Source organism: Eupeodes corollae, chromosome 1, assembly GCF_945859685.1.
Source record: "Eupeodes corollae chromosome 1, idEupCoro1.1, whole genome shotgun sequence".
NCBI lineage: Eukaryota > Metazoa > Arthropoda > Insecta > Diptera > Syrphidae > Eupeodes > Eupeodes corollae.
The window spans coordinates 187,881,983-187,895,267 of NC_079147.1; the positions used below are offsets into that span (position 1 = coordinate 187,881,983).

The window sequence follows — 13,285 nt, forward strand, 5'->3', positions numbered from 1 at the left end:
GTTAATAAATTACAAGAATAAAGTCATGCTAAACTATGCACAGTATTGGCATACACAACATAGAACAAAGAGATTTTGGGATTTGTAGTTCATTCCAAAAATCAATCTTATATATTGAGCGCAATACTTTTCCATTTTACCGGGAAATTTTTTTCGAGTCTCGAATGATTTCTGATGTCATCTGTCAAATCGTATCAAAAAATCAAAATAACTTACAAATTGGATTAGGACAAATTAAATTCTGAATTTCCACTATGGATGAAGAAAATAATGCAATTCCGAATGTATGTACATAGGTAATAGATTTAATTCTTATTTTGAAATATAGAGTTCAAAACAATCCTACGAAAATTCTAACTTTCAGAACAATGTACATTGTACATATTTAAATGTTGCACTAAAACAAAACGTCAATTTGGTTTTTGTGTAATATTTGGCCTGTTTATATTTTTAAGATCTTAAGGATGTCCATATTCTCAGAAATATAAACAATACTTCTTATAAAAATTTATCACTTTTTGTGTCATTCTCGTGTCACAATTCAAAAAGGATGAAAACAAAAACAAAGCTAATTTGATTACTAGGTGGGAAATGATGATTGTGTTTTTATTTCATTCTCCTGCCCTGTCAATCTGTCAAAAAAAATTGTCAGAAATCTAAGAATAATATACTGCCCAAATTTCCATTGAAGTATTGACCAAATTTTTAGAAAGTCAAAACCAAATTGTTAAATGACAGACACCTGACAACGAGGCAATACTTAGCTTCTTTTGATGAAAAATAAGGCAAACAAAATTTATATTTAAACGAATTCAACAAACATTTAGACTTTTAAAATAACTTCATTAACCATATCAAATTTGATTCATTTTCAGTAGTTCTAGATGCAAGAGTTAACTTAAATCCTTAAAATAAATGTCGAACATTCAAAGAGATAAATAGATAATAAATTTAATTGATCTGTCAGATTACAATCTAAAAACAAACAGCCTCTCGTTCACGTAAAAAACGTCAAACCTGAGATTTTGGAGAAATGTCAATATTATTTTCCTCAGTGTAATTATTGTTAATGTTTTTGTTTTCATTCTATAAAATTCTAGCTGTCACTTTTCATTGACATATTCGTTAATTATAGGGTATCCGTATATCTTTTTGTTAGTGTTTTACGTTTAAAATAACAGCTGATCAAAAACAGCTGAGTTGTCAAAAAAAGAATCCAAAGGTATCCAAGAATTTCTAGGGTATATAAGTATCTGATAGAATAGTTGATTCAAAACATGGTTGAATTTCAAGAAACTTGAAAATTGATTCAATTGATACAAAATGTTAGTTGAAGTTGTATTTGAAGATGTTCTGCACATAATAGCTATTTGCCTCCGAATTTTAGAAGGCAATTATGATTTTTTTAACTTCAAAATTATGTATCCAACACGCGATTGAACGCAGCCAATGTACCTATGTCAAAACGATAATCTTAAATAACAACAACTTATTAGAGGATTTTGAAGTCAATTGAGGCGGATCTTCAAATGACTAAATACCATCATTGCATTAAATTTAAGAATGTTAAAATTTAGTTTTCTGTTTAAATTACATTTGCTAACTTATATTTTTTTCTTTACAGATGCCTTATCTAAATCCAGCTCGTTCGCTAGGTCCATCATTTGTTCTCAACAAATGGGACAGCCACTGGGTCTACTGGTTCGGTCCGTTGGTTGGTGGAATTGCTTCGGGTCTCCTTTTCGAATATATTTTCAATTCACGTCGCAATCATCGCAAATCAAAAGAAAGCATGGACAACGATTCATCCAGCATGCATTCCGAAGATGAACTTAATTACGATATGGACATGGAGAAACAACAAATGCAAAATCCCAAATTCCAAGGTTCTCAATACCGTGCCCCAACCGGAACACTCACTCAACAAGGTGGCTATTGTCAGAATTTATACACCACAGCACCATTGACTAAATTCGAACAGCCCGAACCATTGTATGGTGGAACTCGGTCGATGTACTGCCGTTCACCACCTCTAACCAGGACCAATTTGAATCGTTCACAGTCGGTTTATGCCAAGAGTAATACTGCCATTAATCGTGATATAGTTCCTCGTCCGGGACCATTGGTGCCAGCTCAGAGTTTGTATCCCCTGCGAGTTTCTCAGGTGCAGAATACTCATTTGCAGAATCAGAATGTTCAAAATCAGATTCAACAGAGGTCGGATAGTATGTATGGTATGCGTGGTTCGACACGTCAATCTCAACAACAGCAGCAACATCAACAGCAACAACAACATCAACAGCAACAAATGCAACAGCAAGCTGAAAGACCCCAGGAATCTCAAGGCTTCCAACCTGTCTATGGAACACGCCACAATCCTACCCCCAACGATGGTGGACTCAAATTCGATAGACGTCCCGAATCAGTCTATGGACTAACTCAGCCTCGTGGCCGTGGACAATCTGCACAATCTGATGACAGTTCATACGGGTCATACCATGGATCAGCGATAACTCCTCCAGCTAGAAATCCAAATGGTGAGGTTATGATGTACATTCCACCACCACAACCCACACAACAACAAACACACCAACATCAGCAACAACAACAGCAGCAACAGCAACAACAACAACAACAACAGCAGCTAATTCGAACGCAATCAGAGAGAAAAGTCTCCGCTCCGGTGGTGAGCGCTTCATCCCAACAAACCCAACAGAGTGTTGTCGATGGACGACAACAAACTGTCACATATTCCACCTCAGGTCAGGGACCACCACCTCAACAACAAATGGTATCAGCACAGCACTACAGCATGATGCCAATGAGACAAAATTAGGAATTAGATAAATACTAGTTGGCTTCTCCCAAGGCCATACTATAAACACCACTTCCCCGTAAATCTTCCTAAAAATATAATGTTTTAAGTTCTTTTTGTTTGTAAATTTACCAAATTTTTTGTTTTTATAAAACACACACGACTTTTTTTAATGGAACCTTAAACCTAGCCTAGCTTTTAATTTTTTTCTTTTTAATCGAAATAAGCGAGGTCTTGACCAAAATTCTCTTCTTTAAAGAAGATCAAGACCAATAGAAAGAACATTTATTGATTTTCAAATAAAATAATGGCAGATCAATATGACCCATGACGTAAAGTGTCAACATTTCTTTATGCTTGTGCTACAAAATAAACCAAATGCCATATGACAGTTAATTAGATGAGGTTATAATTTTGTACTTGGATTCTTTAGAGAGATCTCATTTTGACATTTTATCAATTTATGTCACTATTACTGCCCATTTTTTTTTTAATCATGAAGTAGATAAAATTATGCGTCAAAATAAAAGAGTCTAATGTAAACATCGCCTTATGACTTTTAAAAGTAAGTTAAATGGATTAAGGAACTCGGAAAAGACTTCAAATTACCAAACACACTTTAGAGCTCTTAATTTAAACTCAACATTTACTTTTTAACTTTTGTATCAACTATTTTAGAGCTTTAATTGTCACAATTGGTATTTGATTTTAACATAAATAATGGCTAAAAAATGGTAAAATAAAGAAATTCTTCGACAAAACTATTGATCGCGCATACGTCAAATTTTCTTTCACTCTTGGTTGTACAAAATTTACTTGATAGATCGAAAAGTAATTGTCAAAAAGTGTTCTTGGCTTTTTATTATATTTTTTTACGACATTTTTTACAACGTTAAGTGAATTTCGTTATTTTTTTGCTTTAATTTATAAACTAAAATGTTTTATATGTAACTCACTGCCACCTCCCATCTTACTCATTAAAATATATATTTTTTTGTACTAAGTAATTAATAATTGTTTAAAAAGGAGAACCATTAATCATTAATCAACCCTTGACTGATTTCTTATATTTGAACAAAAAAAAAAAACACTACAAAACTAAATAATAATAACATAAAGAAATGAATGTTATAGAATTTTTTAAATTTTAAAAATAAATACAAAAAATGTTCAAAAATCTATTGAAACTTGAAACTATGTAGAAATTGTAGACATTCAACGAAATCTCGCTTGTAATCGATGAAAGAAAACGAAACTAAAAACATAAACTCATTGTATATTATTTTATTTAAGTTTAATTTATGTTTTTTTCTTCTAACTTAATACAAATATGTATATTTCATATCTTTTTAAAATAAATAAATAATCGCATAGATTACAGAATCCGATGAATAGACTGCGGAGGGGGTCAAATGTCAATTTTGACATTTCTATCATATTGAAAATGTCAAAAACTCGTTCCGAATCCATTGGCAACATATTCTCTTTGGATCCTGTAATCGATATGAATATGAAAATATTTAAAAAAAAAAGGGAATGAAGATATTTTTTTGTTAATTTTATTTTTATTTTATAAGAAAAAATGTAAATATTTTTGTTTTTATTTCTTCTATACAAAATATGTATATGTGTTTTATTATTTTAGAATTTTGAATCTTTATATATATATAAAAATAAAATTATAGAAAATAAGTTCAAAAATTTAGCGAAGCAAAAAACATAACATATTGAAATCTCAAGAAGAAATGATTGAAAGTTTATGATTAGGATAATGAAACAATAAAATAATTAATTGCTATATATTTAAGGAACTCTGAATTATATCTGCATATGATTATATTAATTGTGAATAAAAGAGAGTTTCAACTTTAAAAATCCAATAACTTTGTTTTGTTTTTAATGTTAACTGTTGAAATACGCATATCGACTTTATTTTAAAACATGGCGTAGAATAATTTCTAATAAGTTAGCAGAATACCTTACCTCCGACTTTTTGAATAATGCCCATCACTAGCTGTTCTCCACACTCAAGAACTGGAATACATACAATACAAAATAAATACATTTGCGGGTGGATTCAACACATCCATATTCTCTTTTGTATTTATATTCTATACCAATAAGGTTAAGTATTGGTGAAGTGGAGATCAAATTAACGAAAATAAGGACAAAAGAAGAATGAAGAAAACACGATGGTTATAATGGACGAAACTTATACCTGCTTTCGAATTATGTTCGCCTGGTAAATCAAGAGATTTTTCTATGAAAATGTTGGATACGCAAAAAAATTCAATTGATTTTGTTCGTAATTTGGGATACCATTTTTCGTCGTCTATGTCTCAAGGATACGAATAGATATCGACTTCCAATAAATTTGGTCGAAAGGTGGAAAAACTACTTTAAAAAACGCAAGCAATTCAATTAAATGTTACATGATACCAAAAACGTATTTTTTGGAAATAAATCCATTAGGGTTAAGTTAAGCGGGAAAGATGCCGAGTCGGTAGAGATGCTGCACTCAACCAAATTTTTACTACTAGTCATCCATGCAAAAACCTTTTTTTACCTTTTGTTCGTCAAAACCAAAAAGGCATGGAAAGAAATGGGTCTTATCGGATATCTTTCCAGATTTGTTCTTATTTATTTCGTTTTTTAGCTCCTATCAGACGGAAGTTTTTTAGCTGGATAACACGAGTGTGTTTTCCAATTGAAGAGTGTTTTGTTCTAAGTAAATATGTGTTTTAAGAAAATAACATTTCTTTTTTGCTTAAGTTTTAAAATGTTGTACTACATCTCTCCTGAACATTGGAATTTCAAAAAACTGAAAGAAAAAGTATTTCTCCTCGAATATTTTACGAACAAAACTTGGTATTGCCCCAAAAATGGTATCCAAAAATTAATAAGCATTTTGATATTTGGTAGAAGTTTCAGAAAAATCGAAATAAAGTTTTTCTTTTACAAAAAATAAAAACTTTAAAATGTGTAATTACATGCAAAATAATGTTTTATCATATTCAAAAAAATTTGTTGGTGACTTTTAGTTTTTGGAAAAATTCAAGTGACAACAACACGAAAACGTACGAAAACAACAAAAAAAGCCTTTAAGAGAAGGTTTTCGACTTAAACATAATAAAAACAAAGAAAGTTATTGACTTTAAATTTATTAATTGTTTTCAGGGCTTTACATTTCGATCGACTTTTTAATTTCGAATACTTTCCGATACATTAGGTCCGTTCGCGTACAGTCTTATTTTACTTTGAGTACTCAAAAATTTCGTAGTTTTTCGAAAAAGAAAAGTCATGAGAGAGTAAAATATTTTCCCAGCCTACGGATTTTAGCCCAAGAAATTTCTTTGTGCTGATTTGTGAAAAGTGTCAAATTTGATAGAACGTCAAGTAAACTAAATAAATACCAACTTACTGTGGTCGAATTTCACTTGAAAATCGCAAATATACAAACGTAGAACACGGAAATTCACTTCGATTTGAGTGCGAAACTAAAATTAAATTGATTAAGATAAAAGTGAATTTCAGAACCCCAATTCATGTTTTCATTTTGAGTGAAAGTGAAACTTAGAACCTAGGTGTTTTTTTTTTTTCTTTAATGTATCTTTTATTTTGTCTACCTCATCTTCTGCACAATTTCTTTTTTCTGAAATTCAAAACAAAGCATTAGCTTTTTCGATTTTCTTTTACAAATTATCATAATCAAAAGTTCATCTCACACAACTTTTTGTATTACCTTTTCATCCACAGTTTTCACACCAAATTTTATATTTATATTAATGTCTGCTTACTCGTACGCACTTTCTACCTATGCCTTTGCTTGGGAAACAAATAAAGTTTCCCATTCGAAATGTTCTACGAGCGTCCAGGCCAAAGAACACATTTCAGAAACAGAGAAACAATTTCAATATTTGTGAAATGTCTCAAAATTGTTTCTTTGGTCTGGACACTCCAGACTCCATTCCTTAAGCCAAAAATCATTTTTTTATTCAGACGACTGTCTCTACAGAAACTATATTTTTTTTACGTACCAGGCGATCATGCTGACAAAGTAGGTATATTTTTCGTTTTTCCCATACCTATCTACTTTGAGACCACCGTTAAGTTCGCAATAATTGGAATACAACCAAATAAATACAATTGTAGGTGTGCATACCCAGACATTCATTTTTTGGATTTATATTCTAAAACAATAATAGTGTAGACAGCTCTTCTAAGTATCAGTGAAGTGGAGATCAAATTAACGAAAATAAGGACAAAAGAAGAATGAAGAAAATACGATTGTAATAATGGAAGAAACTTATACCTGCTTTTGAATTATGTTCGCCTGGTAAATCAATAGATTTTTCTCTAAAAATGTTGATATACTCAAGAGAATTCAAGTGGATTTTGGAATATCATTTACGTCATCTTCCTAAGAATCAGTGGAAATATTGACTTCAAATACATTTTTTCGAAAGGTCGTTTAAAACAGAATCGAAAATCTCTATGGAATAACGCTGGCAACATCAATAAAATTTTATATTATATTTAAAATGTTATGTGATACCAAAGAAGTATATTTTAAAATAAATTAATTATGGTAATTGCGGAAAAGATCGGAAAAGTCGGGAGAAATTCCTACTATTTTTCATCAAGCAAAAACCATTTTTTTTACCTTTTTGTTAATTATTAATGTACTAACTTAAAGTTATTTTTTGGCTTTTAGTGACAAATCCTCCATTCTTGTCATGAAAAGTGCTTTCTTGCTTTCTTAAATTAGTAGTTCGAACTCGGCAGACAAGCTTGTTTATCTACGTACTGTTGAGCCACCTAATTTATTTTTGCATTTATTAGTCATGGCAAGAAATTGGTCATATCGAATTTATATAATATAAAAATTATTTTATTAAATCGAATGCATTTAATATGCGATATCTCGCCCAATCACTAAATAGATTTTATTTCTGTATGGAAATTTATATTTGTTTGAATTTTCAAAAACCCGGCATCTCATCTCCGCAATTACAGTAACAATTTTGTTTAAAGTCAAAAGCACTGAAAAAATGTGTATCACCAAGAATATTTTACAAACAAAAAATGAAATTGCATCCAACAAAGAATAACTTTTTTGGAAGCTGGTAAAATTGTCAGTAAATTTGAAGTATTCCTTTTTTACAAAATATAAAAACCTAAAAAAATATACTACTAAAGGAAGGTGAAAATGGATTTTCGATTCGAAGATCTAGCCAAAAGTTTAAGATATTGTTTTCAAAATTTATCTTGTAAGCAATAATGTTTTTAACATCTAAAAGTCCAATTGACACTTTTTAAATGTCGGATATTGAGGTCAAACTTGTTTAATCCTATGCAAAATATTTTTGCTAACTTTAAAGTTATTTTCTTTTAGAAAAATTCAGTTAAGAACTTTTTTTTACCAAACATGAAAACAATGCAAGATTTTGACTTCAAAGTTATTCAACTCACATAAAACATTGTTATTATTATTTTATTAAAATTTTAGAAAAATCAAACGTCTTTTTTTCTTCTGAAATGTTTCTTTGTTTATGTTTCTGTAGTTGTATGCACTCCAAAAAAACTTTTCAGGAGACATAGCTGAACAAATGTTTCTGAAATGTTTCCCATTTGTTTAAAAAACATTTCATAAACTTTGCAGAAACATTTCAGAATTGTTTCTAACTTACTTTTTTGGTACTGACAACTTGAAAAAACGGGGAAAACGTTTCTTTGTTTCCCATTTTTGTTTCTTTAATATTTGTTTCTATCTAAAATTCTTCCAAATTTATATATTTGAGGCAAAGCATCGGCTTTATCGATTTTATTTTAAAAATGGTGGTCGCACAAAACTTTCACGCCTTACACCAATTCTATAACATTTTCTGTACTCCACACTTTTGGCCTACTTAAAAATTTAGTATTTAAACAGAGAAGCATTTCAGATATTTTTAGAGATCGTTCAGGCCAATAAAACATTTCAGAATTGTTTGTCTGTTTGTGAAATGCACCAATCCTTGAGGCAATTTTTACCTGGTCCTATGTTCATGTTAAAGTTGTTTTTATACCCAAAGCAGGTAAATGCTTACAAGTCAATACTAAAGTTCTACGACCTATAAGTCTATCATCATTCCTTGTTAAGACCTTTGAAAGATTGATTGATATCCATTTAAGGGCAAGTATTGATACAAGACTTCTGTCTACGTCATGCCAACTGTAAAAGTAAATCGGTGGAAACAGCATTACACACTTTAGTACACACCGTCGAATATTCAAAACTGGGCAACTCTTCTGGCAGACGATTCGTTGGAAGAGAGACACCGCAAGGTGGTGTTCTATCCCCTCTCCTCTGGAACCTAGTGGTGAATGAAATCCTAACTAGTCTGGATGCGGAGGGTTTCAGAGTGATAGTCTTTGCGGACGACGCGACGTTCCTATAGCAGTTTCAGGAAAGCAACTCAATACCCTAAAAGAACTCTTACAAAATGCCTTAGACAGACTAATACTTTAGGCTGATCGGTGTTAACCCACACAAAACCGATCTGGTCTTATTTTCGAGGAGATACAAAATTCCTTTATTATAGGAATCCAATTAAAATTCTCAGATGAGGCTAAATACCTGGGTCTTGTCTTAGATATAAAACTAAATTGGAAACGCAACGTACAGGAAAGAGTCAAAAAAGCTACTGTAGCTCTCTTTTCTTGCAAAAAATGGGGCTTACAACCCAGAATCACGCATTGGCTATACACAGTATAGCCGTATGGTGCAGTATGGTGGACTGCTTTAGAGAAAGGTTTAAACAGGGATAAGCTAAATAAAGTCCAACGTTCAGCTTGCCTATATCTAAGCGGATCGCTTCGCACGACACCATCTGCGGCACTGAACACCTGACTCTACCTAACACCTCTTGACATATTTAGCAAACAAATATCAGCAAGCTCTGCTATTCGCCTCAAAGCTTTAAAGCTTCGTCGCAGTTTACTAACAACAACATTGGCCACTCCTTAATTCTAAGGTACTTAGAATCAATTGCAAAGCACACAGACTACACCATCCCCCAACTGCAATTTGACAGAAATTTCCAGATTTCTATACCTCCCAGATCGTTTTGGGAGGATAGGACATTCTTGGAGGATGAGTCAATCCATTTCTACACAGATGGGTCAAAAACAAAAGAAGGGGTTGGTGGAGGTGTGTACTCTGAACGACAGAAATTAAGTCTCTCATTCCGCCTTCCCAATCATTGTAGCGTGTTCCAGGCGGAACTTTTGGCGATTAAGGAACTCTTGTCTTGGCTCAAAGAAAACGTGATATCAACATCTGATATCCGTATTCTCTGACAGCCAGGCCGCTATCAAATCTCTGGACTCTGTCTCTACAAACTCTATAACAGTCCATGACTGTCGATCATCTCTAAAGCCTAGTACATACTTCCTCGTGAAGTGAACGTTCGCCAGTGGAGAAAGTGAACTTTTGACATTGCTCACTGGTACACACTTGTGAGTACACGTTGTGAACATGAACAAACCAAATGTCAAAGCTTCACCAACAGTTCCCGTACATTTTGCACGTGAATTGCCCGTGAACGAAAACTCTCCACTTTGTTCTCCACTCAGCTTCACAAGCAAGTTCACGAGTGAACCAAAAACTGAAATTTGTATGGGTTCACGAGATGGTTCACAAGTATGTACTAGGCTTAATGGAGATGGCGCAACAGTTTAATATTCACCTTTGCTGGGTGCCGGGCCAAAGAGACATTCCAGGTAACTGTAAGGCAAATGAACTCGCCAGGAACGGTACAGTACAGCCCATCCTACCACGTTCGGCAAGTACCAGCATACCAATCGCTACTTGTAAACTGTTGCTAATGCAAGACGCTGTGAGGAGGGCAGGCACCAGGTGGAACAACATCACCACGTGTCAAGCCACAAAAAACATCTGTCCAACACTGGATTTAAAACGTTCAAGGTGCTTGCTCTCTCTAAGCAGATCGCATGTACATAAGTTCGATAATAGGTGTCATAAACGGACACTGTCTAATAGGAAAGCACGCCACGAGACTAGGCGTATTCTCAACTGACTTTTGCAAAAGCGGTATGGAAGAGGAAGAGGAAGAGGAAGAAACAGTTCTTCATCTTCTCTGCACATGCCCTGCTCTGGCTTGAAAACGCAAGAATTACCTAGGAGAATTCTTCTTTAACGATCTAAACGATCTAAATCATATCAGCATAATCAGCTTAAGCTTAGGAGGAAGCCTCAAGATTCATGTGGTATCACAATGGGCCATTAAACTGGCCAAGTGTGTCCGTTTCCATTTTGGACAGACACTATAACCTAACCTAACCTTGTGAAATGTTTTTTAAATGTTTCTAAAATGTATGAAAAATGTTTCTTTGGTGTGGGCACACCTTTAGAGGAATCCTAAGTCAAAAAATGTTTATTTTGAAGAAATGGGTTTCGTCTCAGGTATTATGCCTTCAAATTTATTAATCTCACAAAAAATATTGTTATTAATATTTTATTGAAGTTTTACAAAAATTGACAGACCGGCACGGATCGGAGAAGTTATCAGTGTCGTTCTCATCCTAGCCTCTTTTTATTTAAGCGGGTGTAAGGGTGTGTCCACACCAAAGAAAGTTAGTTTAATGTTTCCTATTGGCTTAAAAAACATTTAAGAAATATTTCCTTTTCAAAGACTCGTTCATGGGTCTACCTCATCTTCTGCATAATTCCTATTTGGGAAAATTGATCAAGCATTGGCTTTTTTGATTTTATTTTTCATTAATTTGTTCCCACAAAGCTTTATTAAATAAAATCTTATCCACAGTTTTTGGGACATTTTACACATTTCCTACCTATTTCTACGTTTGTTAAACAAACATTTGCATTCCAAATGGGAAACAGAGAAACATTTCATGACCGTCCAAACCAAAGAAAACATTTTAAAAACAGAGAAATATTTTTAAATGTTAAACCAAACACAATTTTTGTATTCAGGCGGCCGACTCTACAGAAACTATATTCCTGTTTACGTACCAGGCGATCATGCTGACAAAGAAGGTCTATTTTTTGTCTTGCTTCGCATTTTGCAGCCATAGAATATACCTATACATATATGAATACGCATATCTACTTAACTTTAACACTGTTAAGTTTGCAATAATTGGAATACAATGAAATAAATCGATTGTGTGTGTGCACACCTAAATATTCTTCTTATGTATTTCCTACACCAATAAGATGTAGCCGTGTAGGAAGCGCTACAGGTAGTGGTGAAGTGGAGATCACAATTACGAAAATAAGGATAAAAGAAGAATGAAGAAAATGGGTGAACGTACATTAGGGTGGGCTGAAAAACACGTTTTTTTTTTTTTTTTATTCGCAATACGTCACAAAAGTTGTTAATTAGCTGTCTGAGTAAAATTCTGTAATAATAATGTTTTCCGTTCACGCATTGCATTCAAACTTAATAATTAAATTGTTTCCAAAATTCAGGTATAACGGATCGTGACAGGAGGGTGGTTCTTATCAAGCCATCTCTTGAGTCTACTCCACACATTTTTTTTGAAGCTTCAAAAACGAGCTTTACAGATCGTTCGTTCTGGTGCCAGAGGTGTGCCAGAGTGTATCCGTTGTTTAATTTCTCTATCCGTGGTCCTCCTTAAAAGGAGAAGAGGAGAAAGTTTATATGTGTCCCAACAAATCATGTCGGTGTAGTCTGTAGCAACGAAATTTATCCTCGGAGTGTTGAAATTTCAAATTGGCTTTACCTTCATAAGCGATCATGCTTTCCAAATTTGGCGAAACCCTAGTTCTCTGATGTATCTACTTTCATCAACTAAGCAAATTTTCGGGATGAGCGAAAAATACATTCCGCTCAATCACAGGGTCAATGACTTGCTTCAAGTTTTGATATAGATAGATAGCGTGTCGTGATGTTCTGATGGTTTCAAAACCTATTTTCGGACCATCTGTAAACTTTTTGCTGGTTTTAATTTTGAACCACAGAGGCATATAGCATTTTAAAATAAAATGTATTAACTGCTTAACCTCTTCAGAGGGTATTTCGATGCTTACATAAAGTCGGAGTACTCGATTAGCCGCAGTCAACCACCTTGAATGTGAAAGGAGGCCACGTTCACGGGCCGCTAAATCTTCTGAAATAGTACCTGCATTGATGACAACAGAAATGTCAAGTAGGAACATTTGGTCCTTGCTCAGGACTTTCCTGTCTATAATAGGTATGGGGCAATCCACATACTCAAATTGAACCGGCCGGCGGCGGTAGTTTTTCACAGCCAACCAGTTTTTTCCCAATTGGTCCACTGAAAGATTTTGGCCCTGTGGTAACTCCATCCAAGTGGTGAAAAAGGTAGTGGAACGGTAGTTCATTGAATTGCATCATATGATCTAGAGTAATCAGCGTAAAGTAAATTTGCCAGGGCGGAAACCGATTTTTTACATTCGAT

The 13,285-nt window shown here is 33.5% G+C and overlaps 2 protein-coding genes across 3 annotated transcripts in view; one reads left to right on the top strand and one right to left on the bottom strand.

Moving 5' to 3' along the window:
• LOC129938837 (neurogenic protein big brain) overlaps positions 1–3,916 on the top strand; it is a 96,632-nt gene extending 92,716 nt beyond the window's left edge. For both annotated transcript variants that reach the window (XM_056046642.1, XM_056046633.1), the window contains exon 5: positions 1,625–3,916. In XM_056046642.1, the coding sequence (XP_055902617.1) occupies positions 1,625–2,836 (1,212 nt within the window). In that variant the 3' untranslated portion in view covers positions 2,837–3,916. The remainder of the gene's footprint in view (positions 1–1,624) is intronic.
• The window catches only part of LOC129938910 (uncharacterized), a 406,682-nt gene that overhangs the window by 244,441 nt on the left and 148,956 nt on the right, over positions 1–13,285 (bottom strand). The gene's annotated exons all lie outside the window — the stretch shown is intronic.